We start from the raw sequence: 14,745 nt of genomic DNA on the forward strand, positions 1-14,745 counted from the left end.
CATGAGTTCTTCATATATTTTGAAGATTAACCCCTTATCGGATATATGATTTGCAAAGATCTCCTCCCAGTCGGTAGGTCATCTTTTCCTCTGCCGTGCAGAAGCTTTTTAGTTTGATGCAGTACCATCTGTTTATTTTTTCCTTTGTTTCCCCTACATGTCAAAGAGTGTACTGCCTGTGTTCTCTTCTAGGAGTTTGATGGTTTCAGGTCTTACAGTCAAGTCTTTAATCCATTTTGAGTTCATTTTGGTGTATGGTCTGGTCTCATTCTTTTGCATGTGGCTGTCCAGTTTTCCCAACACCACATACTGAAGAGACTTTCCTTTCTCCATTGTATGTTCTTGGCTCCTTTGTCGAAGATTAGCTGTCCATACGGGAAGTCATCTCCGAGTCCCAGTCAGGAAGGCTGGGGCAGGCGCGTATCCAGGGAAACAAGACACAAAGGGCCTCCTTTGGCCTCAGCGGGAGCTCCTTCCCGGGACCAACTGGACACTCGGCTGCCCCACCCCGGCCGGCGTCTGCCACCACCTGAGCCACCAGAGCCCAGCACAGGGCTACCTGACACCGTCACTGAGGAAAAGGGGCTTGTCGGCCTGCACGTCCACAATGTGGCCCACACCACTCCACTCCCTGCCCCCACCCATTTTGCTGGCAGCATGGTGGAAGACGGGAAGGGAGGGGAGGGGGGGGAGCGGAGGGACCGTGCCTGGGTGCAGAGAGAGGTCACCCCCGCCTCAGGCAGGGCAGCTGCCGCCGCTCCAGCCCCTGGGGAGGAGAGGGAGTGGGGACTTTGGAGGTCGGGGAACATCCTGGGGCCAGGGCCTGGGTGGGGACTCACGCGACACTAGCGCTGAACAGGCTGGCTGCGGGCTGGCTGCCGCGATGAGAAAGAGCTTCCTGCCCTTGTGCCGGAGCTGCACAACTCGCTGGGACCGCCACCAGGGCTGCAAACCCCTCTGCAAGGGGCAGAGAGCACACACCGTGGGCTTTTCGGGCCACACAGGGGCTCTGTCGCGTATTCTTCTTCCTGTCTGTGTGTTCTGTTTGCAACCCTTTAAAGACGGAAAGAGCCACTCTCTGCCCTTACAAACACAGGCTTAGGCAAAGGACGCGTTCCTGAGGGGTCGGTGCCGGACCAGGAGTCCCACACCCAGGTTCAGGAGCAAGGACACTCCTCAGAGCCCTCTCATTCGCCGTGAACGTGAACCACCTACGCCCTAGTGGGTGTCGTTCCCTCCCGCACCATTCCAGGGCTGACCTCTGTCACCCATAAAAGTACAGCAGCGGTGAGGGGGTGTCACTTAGAGATGAAGTTATAAAATGACTGCGGCTCCGACCTTGGAGCCACCCTCTCCTGCTCCGTCTCTGTTGGGTCACTGGCTCTGGGGGAGCCCTGCCCTGAGCAGCTCTAGGGAGAGGCCCCGTGGGGAGGCATGAGGCCCCTGCCACAGCCACGTGAGTGATCTTGGAAGCAGAGCCCAGGCCCCACCGCCACCCCCGGGGGACCAGATGGCTGCATCCCCAGCTGATGTCTTGACTGTAGCCTGTGAGAGACCCTGAGCCAGAACCTCCCAGCCAAGCCCTCTAGGATCCTGTCCTTCAGACACTTGGGGGATTGCAAGTGGTAGTCGTGCTAAGGCACTACGTTTGGGGTAATGTGTTCTGCAGCAACGGGTAACTAATGCACGACTTTAAATGGAGAAGGCCACTCTAAGTAAGTCTGAAGCAAACAAGCCGTCGATAAACCCCAGAAGCCGTAAGGAAAAGCCTGGAAAGTCTGATGACATGAACACTAAAATCGTCTGCCTGACCAAACACAAACCTCAAACCACAAAGTCAAGTGACAAGTGACAAAGTGGGGAAAAAAACAGCAGCAAGATGTGACTCAGGGCTCCTATCACTAACGCAGAGAGAGCTTGAACCAGACGACAAGGAAAAGCCCGGTGACCCATGAGGAAGAGGAAAGCCAAAGGCTACTCCGCCATCTGACCCCACAGCCAGAACAGGCTCCGGCGCTGGGGCCCCACAACCGCTCGCTCTGGGGACAAATGGCGGCTGGTGACTGGCACTGCATTTCACCTGCTGCTCCAACTAGATGACAGGCACCGTGGAACCGAACAAAGACCAGCCACCGCAAAGACTGGCCAAAGCGAGGGGTGTGTGTATGTCGGGTCGGGGGCTTGGGGGTGCCGCCGGGCAGCCTCACCCAGGAGCTGCGAGACCCTCTTGGTGAGGAACGTTTGGCAGGAAAGGTGGTGGCGGCGGCAGCTTCCCACCATCTCGAGGGCCAGCCACATCCACAGACCAGACAACTGTTGGGGCAGTTCCCCGGCAGACAACGCTCCTTCTGGTCTCCATGCTCCCCCAAATCCACGTTCTCGGTCTCGGGGCCCATGTTCCTTTGCCACTCGAGAGCTCCGCGTTCGGGTCTTTCCTGTGCCTCATCAGCGAGTTCTTTCCGTCCCCACTCCCAGACACTACTCTGATCTCCTGATCTCCGCCCCTCCCTCCTACATGTCCCGATGTTGTCTGTACAAACCCTACACCTTTTCCCCTGGGCTGTGGGCTGCGGCGCCTCCAGCGCACCCAGGCAGGGAAGGGTGAGTGCTGCTTAATGGGAAGCCCCAGATCTCTCGAGGGCTGGCAGTCTGCTGGCGTTCCCCAGACCTGCCGGGACCCTGCAAGAAGCCAGCCCCAGGTAGGGCAGGGGGCACACACCCACGAATCTCAGGCCTGCAGAGCAGCACTTCTCACAGCGTGGTTGGTTCCCGGACCAGCAGCACAGCACCACCCGGGAGCTTGTGCGAGTCGCAAGTTCTCAGGCCCCACCTCAGATCTGCCCCACCTCAAGATCAGAGGCTCTGGGGTGGGGCCCCGCGACCCAGGTTTCAACAAGCCCACCAGGTGTTCCCACGCACCCTCCGGCGTGAGAACCACCGGGATGCAGGGTTCCTGGTCGCACCCACTTCCAGAGAAGCTAGGCGCTTTCTCTGCGGGGCTCACTTTGACCTCCCCAGGCGAGAGGCAGGCGGGCAGAGCTGATGGCCACAACCACAGGTCGTCCTGGGGAACCGGGGTGCTTGGGCAGGAGTCCGTCCCAGCGGGCCACACCTGTCCCATGGCACAGGGAAGACTCTTTTACCTTCCCACCGTCCCCACCTCTAGAAGCGCGGACAGACGCTTCTGGCAGGCACCACGTCCCCGGGTACTGGTCCCAGCTCTGCCCACCTCTCCCTGGATGGAGACTACGCTTGTGTGTACGGGGGTGAGGGGGGAGCCACAGTTTACAGAGAACCGCCCCGGACACACTCAGGAGGCGCTGAAACACAGTGGGCCGCGCAAGGAGTGAGCGTGTGCGTGTGTGGAGGCAGGGCACATTCTGGGCCCTGGGAGGGTGGAAGCTCCCAGGAGCGGGGAGCAAGGCAGCTCTCAGAGGCTAGGACTGGGCGGAGCTGGAGAGGGAGTGACCGTGCCCTTTGCCATCCCGGTGGGGTCGCCGCCCTCCTTCCCCCCTCACCAGGCCCCTGGCGACCCCCATACACTGTCTCTGGCCGTCTAGAGGGCCGGACACCCTCAGGATGGTGGGGGAGAGTCCTGCCGGGAGCGGCGCCCGACGGAGCCCCCACGGTCTCTCGGGGCCTGGACTCAGGCGAGGCTTCTCCTCGGCCTCCCGCGGGGAGAGGGCGTGGGCTCCCGGGTCTCGGGGAACGGGGACTCTGGCCGCAGGGGCGGGGGGCGGAGCCCAGGGGCGGAGGGCGGTGACAAGCGAGCCGGATCCTCGTCCGGGCGTGTCGGGCCCAGCCCTGGCCGCCCGCGCATCCGTCCCCTCACGCCCGCTCAGAGCACCTACCGGAAGCCCCGCCCCGCCTTCCTGCCCACCCTTTCCGGCTAGCTCCGCCAATGACCCGGCTCGGCTCGGCTCGTGACGAGACACGCGCACAAGGCCGCCGAGGAAGCCCAGCCCCTCTGGTCTGACGGACACTCCTTGTGCCCAATCAAAACAAGCCGCCCCCACGCGCTCCTTTCTGCGCCGTCGGGCCGGGCCGGCTGCGGGAGTCCTAGACGTGCCCGCGGGTAGAGCGGGGGCTCTCCCTGCAGAGTCGCGCCAGTCGTCCTGTCTGTACAGCCTAAGCCCTGCTTGTGTGCTTTTGGTGTGAGCTTGTAGTTTGAAGCGATTACATTCACCGGAACTTACATAAAAACACGTCCGAGAGGCCGGGCCCCCTCCCGCGGTTCCCCCAGGGTCAGCATCTTGCGCATCTAGGGCGATCGCACAGCAGGAAACGGCATTGGTGCCATCCGAGAGCTGCTCCGGGTTTCATCCGTGTCTGGGTGTGGGTTTGGGCGTGTGCGCGCGCACTCTGTGCGGTTTCACCACGCGTGTAGATTCAAGTGATCCCCACTGCCATCAATGTCCGGCTTGTTCCCTCACAAGGATCCCTCCTGTTGACCTTTCATAGCCACAGCCTCCCCTCTCCTCCTCCCAACCCATGGCACCAGTATCGTATTCTCATCTCTAGAATTTTGTCATTTGGAGACTGTTACATCAATGGAACCATGCAGTACGTAACCTGAGGTGAGCTTTTTTTCCCACTCATAATGCCCTTGAGATCCATCCAAAGTGTTGCATGTATTAATAGTGCAGGACTTCTTCCTGTGTGTTGCTGGCTATAGACCTTGGTGCGGATCTACCACAGTGTGTTCAACAGTCCCCCACTGAAGGACATGTTGCTTGCTCCCAGTTTTAGGCTTCGACAAATAAACCTGCTATGAACGTTCGCGTACAGGTCTTCCTGTGATCATAAGTTTCCATTTCTCTGGCATAAATGCCCAGGAGTGCAATCGCTGAGTCCTATGGAGGGGGATGCCTAGCTTGAAAAGAAACTGCCAGATTGCCTTTCACAGGCGCTGTACCATTTTACATTACCACCCTGCATATTTTTAAAGCACATAATTGAACATTTATACAAAACAACATTATTTTAAGCAAGACCGTTAACAATTTTGTTTCTCTCTTCTAACTATATTCTTCTACACAATCCCCAACATGGTTATTCACACAGTTTTAAAACCCGTACACCCTATACATTTAATTGGGATTTTCTTTTACTTAGCAATATGTGTTCGAAAGCCTTCCACGTCCGTCCACGTTTTAAACGTCTAGCTCATTTCTTCTCTGGCAGCATGGTATTTGATAAAATACGTGTACTACCATCTACATAATGAATCCCCAACTGATGTGCTTTTACCCTTTCTCTTCTTCCTTTTTTTTTTTTGCTATTCATATTAATGCTGCAACTACCAGTTTTGAACATGTGTCAATCTCCCTGTAGGATAATTACCTCTAAGTGGAATTTCCAGGTCAAAACCTACGGGCATTTAAAATGTTAACAGACACTACGTAATTGCCTCCCCCAAAGACCCTACTTGTCATACACCAGGGCTGTTGGTCCTTTGTTACGCATGTTACAAATATTTTCCCTCAGTCTGTCTCTTGTCTTGAAAGACTAGGCTTGCTGGTTTGGGCAGTCAAGAAGTTATACATTTTGATATGACCAAATTGATTAAACTCTCAATGGATGATTTCTGGGTTGTGTGTCTTGGGCACAAAGGCCTCCTTCCATGTGTGACCAGAGTGAGGGGAGACTCGGGGTGGAATTTCCGACTCTCCGTTGCCAATTCCCGTTGACTCAGGCTGGCAGGCTGGCCTGCTGGCCCAGTCACTGTGGCCTGGGAGGGGTGTGTTGGTCACATGACTCTGTGCTGCCTAGGCCAGGACTCAGACACCCAGTCCCTGCTCTCCAGGGATGCCAGTCCAGTTTGGGAGAAAGACAAGGAAAGATGTAATGAGAAGAGTTTAGTTACATTATTTAAATGCATAGGTGTCCCACAGGTAACTGAGGGAAATCCCCGGGGAAACAGAGCAAATGAAAACAGAGGGGTGAGCGGGGGGCTGTGGCTGGGGCCCCTCGAGGAGCTGCCAGGCTGGGTTTCCAAGGCGCTCGGGGACAACGGGCTTCAGAAGGTGAGGGAGCAGAACTGAGATCCCACCTAAAACCAGTGCTCTTGAAGGGTCACTTCCACGGCGAAAAGGAAGGACAGAGATATAAAAAGAAGTGGGCCCATCCGAGTGTGGGTCTGAGTGAGCAGGCAAAGAACTCCCCCACACCCCGCCGCCAGCATCCATGAGCAGGGGCTGCCTTCCCCCCACACCGCACCAGCCAGAGGGGCTTCAGCGAACCCCTGGGTGAGAGAGGAACCGCCCCTCATCGTGGTTGTACTGCTGAGCTCCTGGCAGAACAAACTCACCCTCCCTGGAAGGGGACACCTCACCGTAGGATTCCCCTCACCCAGGACTCCCAGAGGCCTTGCTGAAGATGGGTCAGCAGTCTCAAATTGAAGACACCTCCCACCTTCATGGAGAATCAGCAGGTCCGTCAAAGAGAGGACAGGCCCTGTCGACGTTCCCAGGGTGTAACCGTCAGAGGCCAGATAACACAATTTTTGGTAATGGCCGTGAGTGTCTGCTACGTGCCTGGACTCACCCATCCCGTCCTCATGGCAGCCCTCGGAGGTTGGTAGCACTGTTATCCCCATTCTCCAGATGAGGAAATGAGGAAAACACAACACAGGGCGGTTGAGTAGCTAGCTTGTTCTGAATCACTAGCTGGCAAGTGGCCGAGGCAGGGCGTAGATTAAGGACGTTGGGCTCCAAGCCTGATCCCCTTTTGTGGGCTCTGCTCTACAGAGGTGAGCCCAGGTGAATATCCCCCAGGCCTTGGGCCAGCACATCATAAAGGCAAGAGGTGAGAAAAAGAACCACCTTCCTTGGGCCGGCCCCGTGGCTTAGCGGTTAAGTGCACGCGCACCGCTGCTGGCGGCCCGGGTTTGGATCCCGGGCGCGCACCGACGCACCGCTTCTCCGGCCATGCTGAGGCCGAGTCCCACGTACAGCAACTAGAAGGATGTGCAACTGTGACATACAACTATCTACTGGGGCTTTGGGGGGAAAAATAAATAAATAAATAAAGTTTAAAAAAAGAAAAAAAAGAACCACCTTCCACTCTTGTGCTTAATCAGGGGGGACTCTGAAACACAGAGTGACAATACCTTTGAATTCTTACGAGATCAGAGAGCAGTTCTCTTGGATCATTACAAATTGTTTGCACTATTGTGATATAAAGCTACTCCAACTCCCCAACTCTTCAATAGCCTCTGAGACACAACACAATAAAGATACAAAAGAAGGAATCGAAAAGATAAGAATAACTTTAGGGGCCTGCCCGGTGGTGTAGTGGTTGGGTTTGCATGCTCTGCTTTGGCGGCCCAGGGTTCGCAGGTTCAGATCCTGAGCACGGACCTACGCACCGCTCATCAAGCCATGCTGTGGCAGGTGTCCCACATATAAAGTAGAGGAAGATGGGCACAGATGTTAGCCCAGGGCCAATCTTCCTCAGCAAAAAGAGGAGGATTAGCATCAGATGTTAGCTCAGGGCTAGTCTTCCTCACCAAAAAAATAATAAAAAAAAAGGAATAAGTTTAAAAGCCCAGGCAGATTTGAAAAAGAACAAGAACTTTAGAAGTAAAGGGGAAAAAACACAGTCATTGAAATAAAAATCTCAACAGATGGATTAAACCACAAATAGATGCCACTGAAGAAAGAATCAGTGACCTGGAAGATGGTGCCTTGGAAATTACCTCCTGCCCTGTTCCACCTCTCAGCTGATGATGTTGCGTCCTCCTTCCCTGAGAAATTGCAGCAGCCCTCACTCAGAGATCTGGACTCTGACTCTTCAACGCCCCTCCAGCCTGGCTTCTAGGCCTCCAAAGCCGCAAACCTCTTGCCTTCTTCCCCTTGCTCTAGGGGCGGCAGCTTCTTCCTGTATTATCTCTGTCACTTCAGCCCTCCAATCCCTGGGTAACCAACCGCTCACATTCAATTCCCTCTGTTGAGAAACTTTGTATATTTTTTGTACCCTGACTCACACCCGACTGATACAGAATTGGTACTGGAAGTGGTCCCAGAAGACGGACCCACAAAGATGGAATTTTGGGATTGGTATGGTCATGCCGCCCTTGGGCTGGAGTGCAGGGCCGAGTTCCTCACCAGCGGGAAGTGGGGTGTGAGGCACCCTGTGGCCTGCAGGGGCCTCACGATTCATCAGGCTCTCACCTGTGGTTGACTGGGGTGAAGGGCCAACTGCAGCAAGTGCCTGGGGAGCTGGAGCGGCTGCTGCCCTGGACTGTCGTGGCGGTAACGGTGGCTATAAAGACTGCGGCGTGGGACGATTCCCGAGTGCACCTGAGAGTACACAGAGAAAAAATGACAGGCTCAGGTTCCTTACCTCTCAGCTCAAGTCACAGTATGACAACCAGAGAACTTTCACGACAGACAGCCCTAAAAATTCTCTGACTTCCTGTACCTGCAGGGCTGACGGTGCTGAAAATCAAATGCATCGTTTAATTGTGAGGGTTACAGAATCCCAATGTCAGTTGAACTCCTAGCCTCCCCACGTTCCTCATGTGAAAGGCAGGGCAGCGGTTGGAGGAGTGGGACCCTGAAACCTGGAATTGGGACATCTGGTTGGCCTCAGTTGAAGCTGACAATCAAGAAGCCCCCAGTCCCTTTGTGACTCCCTCTGGTGTCTGGGGAACTGGTGTTCTCTCCCTTGCGGACTGTGTCATTACCTGGCCTACGGCAGGTGCCTAGATGTGTTGTCCTCCATACCCTCTGCAACCACCCTCTGTTGCCATTAGGCCCTTAATTAGTGTCAAATCTCTACATCTCCATGGGGACAGACACAAAGTCTGACCCAGGAGGAAACAGCTCACACATCAATAAAAATTTCCAAGACTTGATGGACATCTACCAGCTGAACCTTATTTGAATATTTGTGGGAGTGGATTCTTAGGGTGTTAGACTAAGGAGGTGAGCTAAGAGACTCAACGGGGCTGGATTCACTGATAGAGGTGCAGTTACCAGAGGTTCCAGATTGAATGTGTTAGCACATGCAGCTGGTCAGAAGTCTAGCACCTCGCTTGGTTGATTGACGGAAACTTGGACTCACTGGTGGCCTGATGTTCATCGGTTTCAGTGCCAGCATTGCCCTGGCATGAGGTAGAGGAATTCTGGAGTAAACTGATCACATTCGACCTGAATATACCAGTCCTCGACTATGTTCCATGGGAAGGTCCAGAAGCAGCTCTTAAGTGAGGTGTTGAGAGAGCTATTAGAGCAAGAACACCTGTATCCTTGAGAAGCTGTGAAAAGATCAGTGTCTGTAAAAATGAAATAGATGGGCAGCCTGCTGCAGCACTGCTTAATGTATACAACCCTAAAGGCTCTAGATCTGGGAGCCAAAAACCTGACTTGAGTTGCCCTAGCCGTGAGTCACAGCCTCTCACCATTTCCAGACCCAGTGACCCCAGATGCAAGCGGAGGCTAGGTCCTCTGGGCAGACTCCTCTGCCCCACTGCTGGAAGGATACACCACAAATCTTCCTAAACCTTCCCAAAGTGACCTGTGGCCGTTTATTAAAGTGACAGTTCTCCTGGAGAAATATAGGTGTGCTTGAATAGGATCCCCTCGCTGCCAGGCCACATCTGTCAAGTGACACGGGGAAGACTTTGTTACCTTCATGCTGTCCGCACTTCTGGAAGAGTGGGCACTTCTGGTGGACACACGATGCCTGGTGACTCAAGCACTAGCTCTGCCCACCTCTCTGGATACTATTCTTGTGTGTGTGTTTGGGTGGGATCGAAGGTTTACAGAGAACCATCCCAGACACCCTTGGCACGGGGTGGGGTTGGGGAGGCACATTCTGGGCCCTGGGAGGGTGGAAGCTCCTAGGAGCGTGGAGCAAGGCAGCTCTCAGAGGCCAGGACTGGAGCGCAGCCGGAGGAGCGACAGTGCTACTTTGCCATCTGGGTGGGATTGCCACCCTCCTCCAAGACACCCTGAGGAGCAGAAGTCTTTTCTCTGCTGGGTCAGGGTGAGCAGGACGGGCTCAACGGTGCTCGGGGGCCCTGGATCTCGGTGGAGGCTTTTCCTCGGACTTTCTCTCGCGTGAGGTTGCAGATTGTCCTAGGCCTCCGGAGAACCGGGACATGGCGCACGGCTCACAGCAAAGCCTACTGCGGACTCTTCAGTTAGGGCAGGGCGAACGGGGGGGCGGGCCTCTCGCTCCGGCCTCTCCGTCAACAAAGGAACGCGGGCTGAGGCTTCAGTAAGGTGCGTCCCCGCCAGGTCCTGGAGCCCAGAGGGAGGCACGGACAGTGTGTTCCAGTCTCCGCGACTCCCGGGAACACGCGCGCGGCTGTCATGAGCCCCACTCGGGAGTACTTTCCTTTTTTCAACTCTAGGAACATACGTCCTTCAGAGTTACAGGAAAGCCTCGGGAAAGAGTTCTACACCCAACATGGCCGGCCACAAGCTGGGTTGTCCTGTGGATGTGGCAACGCCCCATTCGTCAGCTGGCCCCCCGCGATAGCATGGCCGGCCACCTCGCCGCTCTGCGCATGTGCCGGGCCACGCCCGCACGCAGGCGCAGAGCGCCGCTACCTCTATGGTCGGGAAGTGTGACAGAGCGTCCACTCGCCCTCGCCGGGACTCTATGGTTCCTACGCGCGAAGACAGACCGCCTATATAAGGCATGCGCAGGCGTGGGAGCGCCTCTTTCCCTTCGGCGCGGTGAGTAGTTGTTGCTCTGGTCTTGGGTGGTTAGTTTACAGCTTCTCTCCGTTGGTTTGCGGCCTGTTCTCGTCTTCTGTTCCGACTTGGTTTGTTTTGTTTTAGCCAGTGAAGATCCTGGTGTCGCCATGGGCCGCCGCCCTGCCCGGTGGTGAGTGCCGTATCCATTCAGTTTCGCTGCCGGGAAAAGGGAGAGAAAACTGTATTTGGCTGCTAAAAACAGCTGTGGGATGGGGCCTCCCTAGTGCGGCTTTCCAGTCCTGAGAACAGACTCCACGTTTTCCTCAGTGCCTTCTGAGTCGTTTTAGGTCTTTATATCATTCGTTTCTTTAAAAGTTCATGCCGCTGTTTAGCCCTTCCCCCATTTTGTTGGGTTGGCGGATTGACCGTGGACTGCATGTGCTGCACCAGTTTGGGCTGGAAGTGACGTCCAGCTTGCGTCCCGCCTTCTTTCCTGGAAAGTTGTTGCCTTTTTATGCTCGCTGCCTTCTCGGGACCTTTGTGTGCCATTCGCAGTTTATTTCCGGGCGACATGCCGTGTGGTCTCCTCGGACGCCAAGGGCTGTCCCAGAAAAGTGGGCTCAGCCGCCTCATGTGCCCTGCAGGGGGCGCCGGGAGCCCTTCACGTGGCTCGGAGGCGGATTTAATGCCACGTGCCCAGAAGTCTTTAGGTGGATGGCATGAACTGTGTTACTGTTAGGCAGCAAATTTGTAGTAAGCAGTGCCTTGAAATGAGATACTATTTCAAAGTGTTGGCCTTAGAGCAAGTCTAAAGTTCCATAAGGGAAAAAGGGAGATATTTTTACTTCCGTGTTTCTAGCATGCATGTCTTCTGCGTTTTCAACACATTGTTCAGACCATGTCGTGCTTTAGAGGCAATTTCTAGGAATGGAGACAGTTTAGAGATTGATGTGTCACCCCTCTCTTGCCCAGTCCTTTGGTCTTCACTTGAGGGAGCATTCAAAGTGCCTGTTCTCGAGTTCACTTGTGAATCCCTAGCAAACTTGGGTTTTTCCCCCTTTGCAGTTACCGGTATTGTAAGAACAAGCCGTACCCAAAGTCTCGCTTCTGCCGAGGTGTCCCTGGTAAGTAGTGGAAGAGCTCCGAAACTGGTTTGGCTGCACTGACCCGATTTCCCATGCCGCGCCCCCCCCCCCCCCCCCCCCCCCGACCACCACTTATCTGGGCTTTTTTTCAGATGCCAAGATCCGCATTTTTGATCTGGGACGGAAGAAGGCAAAAGTCGATGAGTTCCCACTCTGTGGCCACATGGTGTCAGATGAATATGAGCAGCTCTCCTCCGAAGGTGAGGCCTAGTCCCTTCTGTGTATTCTCTCAGTCAGACCCAGAATGCAAATTACTGGAATTACCAGTTCGTTAATCATGAGCACCCAGTTGTAGGCCTCTATACAAAATTCACCCGGCCAATACAGATGTCCTCCGAGAGCCAGGGAGGGCCGTGGTAAGTACTTGTGTGTCCTCGTGTCTCACTCTGCTGCCTTCCTTTCCCCCTACGTAGCCCTGGAGGCTGCTCGTATTTGTGCCAACAAGTACATGGTGAAAAGCTGTGGCAAAGATGGCTTTCACATCCGAGTGCGGCTCCACCCCTTCCACGTCATCCGCATCAACAAGATGTTGTCCTGTGCCGGGGCTGACAGGTGAGCTGGGTCCTGGTTCTTGGCCTTTTCAGGTATTTTCTCGTAACTTGAGGCCTTTGTTGGGCTTGATTATTTTTGTCAGGGCAAAGAGGTGGCCCCACATAAACAGACTTAACCACCCATAGCAAAGGTAGGCCAAGGGCTGGCAAGTGTATTTCAGTGGATGCTTTCCCCTTGCACCACTGCGTAGATGAACAGAACTGGCTCCCAGAAACACAAAAAGCATTATGCCTATGCAGCCCCTGAGCAGCAGGTGGAGGGAGGTTCTTCTGAGGGCATAGCTGCTTGTTTGAACCTGGTGACAGCTATCTGCCAGCAAGCAGGAAATTCGGGTGGTTGCATGTTGGAGGGCTTTCAGATGAGCCCAGTGGCAACTTGTAGGGACTCTGGATGGTGTGTTTTTGGTCATTTCTGTTTTGAGGGTTCTCTGCAGTCAATTAAGCCGACCGTGCTCTTTTCCCCATGGGAGCATGGTGTGCAGTGGCTGCGAACAGCAGCCTCCTTGGTAGTGTATGCAGCCTGTTGCTTGGTATGGGTTGCCCTAAGGGACCTTGGAGACAGCCCTTTCCAGTGGACATTTCGTGTCTTGATCTCCTGCTGTCCCCAATCTAGGCTCCAGACAGGTATGCGGGGTGCCTTTGGAAAGCCCCAGGGCACAGTGGCTAGGGTCCACATTGGCCAAGTCATCATGTCCATCCGCACCAAGCTGCAGAACAAGGAGCATGTGATTGAGGCCCTACGCAGGGCCAAGTTCAAGTTCCCTGGCCGCCAGAAGGTAAGTAGCACTGCAGGCTGGGTCCCACCTTTTCTCGCCCTAGTCTCCAGGCCTCCTGACTCACCTCTGTCTCTCCCTAGATCCACATCTCCAAGAAGTGGGGTTTTACTAAGTTTAATGCGGATGAATTTGAAGACATGGTGGCTGAAAAGCGGCTCATCCCGGATGGCTGTGGGGTCAAATACATCCCTAATCGTGGCCCCCTGGACAAATGGCGGGCCCTGCACTCATGAGAGCTTCAGCACTGCCTCCTCCTTACGCCCACCAATAAATCCTACTTACTGTCCATTTGTCTTTGCATTTGGATTCATGTTGGGGAGAGCCTCTGGGAACTCTGTGGTCCCTGTCCCTTCTGTTCAGAAAAAGGCTGACGACTAAGCTGGCCAACTGGCACTTAGCAGCACCAGTGAGGGAACAAACTCAGAACATGGGCTGGGACCAGCAGCCTCTCAGTGGAACATTGACTTGGTCCTCCCTAGATCAGAGGCTGTAGGTTCAAAATCCCCTTGCAAGCCCAGACCAGTTAGTCCATACGCATCAAGTGCTGCCTTAGTAAAGTGCTCTACCCAGCTCATGAAAAAGGGCTTGAGGCCTAAGGCTCACCTTGGGCTGCTGTGGAAGTTTTCCCCAAGTGTGCCAGACGAGCAACATCACGGTATATGGGGAGATGTAAATTGGACTGGATGGTCCCGGCCATGTTCTAACCAGCCCTTCAGGAGACAGGTTCATTCGTTACTCCTCAAACAGCCTTGTCCTGGGCCTGACCCTATTTATCAAAGTCCTTGACTCACTGCCCTAAGCCCCACCCCTCTCCTAGGGCCTCATTCCCAGGGCCCTTGACCACTCTGGTCAGTGTCCACCCCAGCACCAAGCTCCTGCCATTAAACTGGCCCATAGGGCTTGGCAACAAGACCTTTGGGTAAATAGTGTGATCCCGCCTCTGCCTGAGGATCCCATGTGCTGGCTGGCACCCCAGTTGTGTGCCAGGGCTACCCTGCTGCAAGAGCAGCATTAGGGCTCCAGAGTATCCTAAGGGAGCAGCAAAATGAGGCCTGCAGAGTTCTGCTAGGCAGGATGGCCTGAGGCTGTGCACCTGAAGAAGACCTGAAGGGTCTTTGTGACCATGAAGGGATCTGATTCCAGGGCCAGGCATGTTGGGGAGAGCCCTGCTGCAGTCTGCAGGCTGCTCTCCAGGCGGGGTTCCATGTGGAGCTTAGTCCCTGTGGCCACTGATAATCTTTATTTATAGCCATTTTTTTAAAGTTTAAAATTATCTTTATTTTTCACCTCGAAGAGATGGTTCTAAACCATAAATATTATAATTTGCACTTAAGCAGCTCCTATGCCCAGCTATGTTTTTACTGAGCTCTGTTCTTTGGAAAATGGAGCTGGGGAAGGGAGGGTCCCATGACAGCAACACCCCACGTGGGCTCATTGTGAACGTTTTGGCCGTGTCTACCACCCTGGAGCCCTTTTACCCTGCGTGTGTGCTCACGTGGTAGCTGCTCTGATTAGAGATTTCTTCTGTGTGCACTTGTAGCACTGGTAACCAGCCTCCTCCACGCTGCCATACTCGACTTACATGCCAATGTGGACTGACAGCACCCTAGGTGGCGGGGCT

The 14,745-nt window shown here is 54.7% G+C and overlaps 1 protein-coding gene and 1 non-coding gene across 3 annotated transcripts; both read left to right on the forward strand.

Moving 5' to 3' along the window:
• The first annotated feature begins 10,732 nt into the window (after positions 1-10,732).
• On the forward strand, positions 10,733-13,412 carry RPL10 (ribosomal protein L10). 2 transcript variants are annotated; one of them, XM_058535008.1, is made up of 6 exons: positions 10,733-10,842; positions 11,718-11,776; positions 11,890-11,997; positions 12,211-12,349; positions 12,962-13,124; positions 13,205-13,412. In XM_058535008.1, exons 1-6 carry the CDS (start codon positions 10,820-10,822, stop codon positions 13,355-13,357), a joined length of 645 nt encoding a protein of 214 aa, XP_058390991.1. In that variant the 5' UTR covers positions 10,733-10,819; the 3' UTR covers positions 13,358-13,412. The 2 variants fall into 2 exon arrangements, with proteins under 2 accessions (XP_058390991.1, XP_058390990.1); XM_058535007.1 differs by lacking the exon at positions 10,733-10,842 and adding an exon at positions 11,000-11,114.
• Positions 12,777-12,912, forward strand: LOC131401541 (small nucleolar RNA SNORA70). Its single transcript, XR_009217735.1, has one exon. It is a non-coding gene; the product is annotated as a small nucleolar RNA SNORA70 (small nucleolar RNA).
• Positions 13,413-14,745: the final 1,333 nt, after the last annotated feature.

This window comes from Diceros bicornis, chromosome X, assembly GCF_020826845.1.
Source record: "Diceros bicornis minor isolate mBicDic1 chromosome X, mDicBic1.mat.cur, whole genome shotgun sequence".
NCBI classification, from domain to species: Eukaryota; Metazoa; Chordata; class Mammalia; order Perissodactyla; family Rhinocerotidae; genus Diceros; species Diceros bicornis.

Excerpts from the sequence above, each read along its gene's own strand:
- RPL10 (XM_058535007.1), top strand. The coding sequence starts at position 11,089 with ATGTGCTGCACCAGTTTGGGCTGGAA. Across the intron at positions 11,115-11,717 it reads TGCACCAGTTTGGGCTGGAA|TTACCGGTATTGTAAGAACA; the intron begins GTGACGTCCAGC and ends CCCCCTTTGCAG. Across the intron at positions 11,777-11,889 it reads CTTCTGCCGAGGTGTCCCTG|ATGCCAAGATCCGCATTTTT; the intron begins GTAAGTAGTGGA and ends GCTTTTTTTCAG.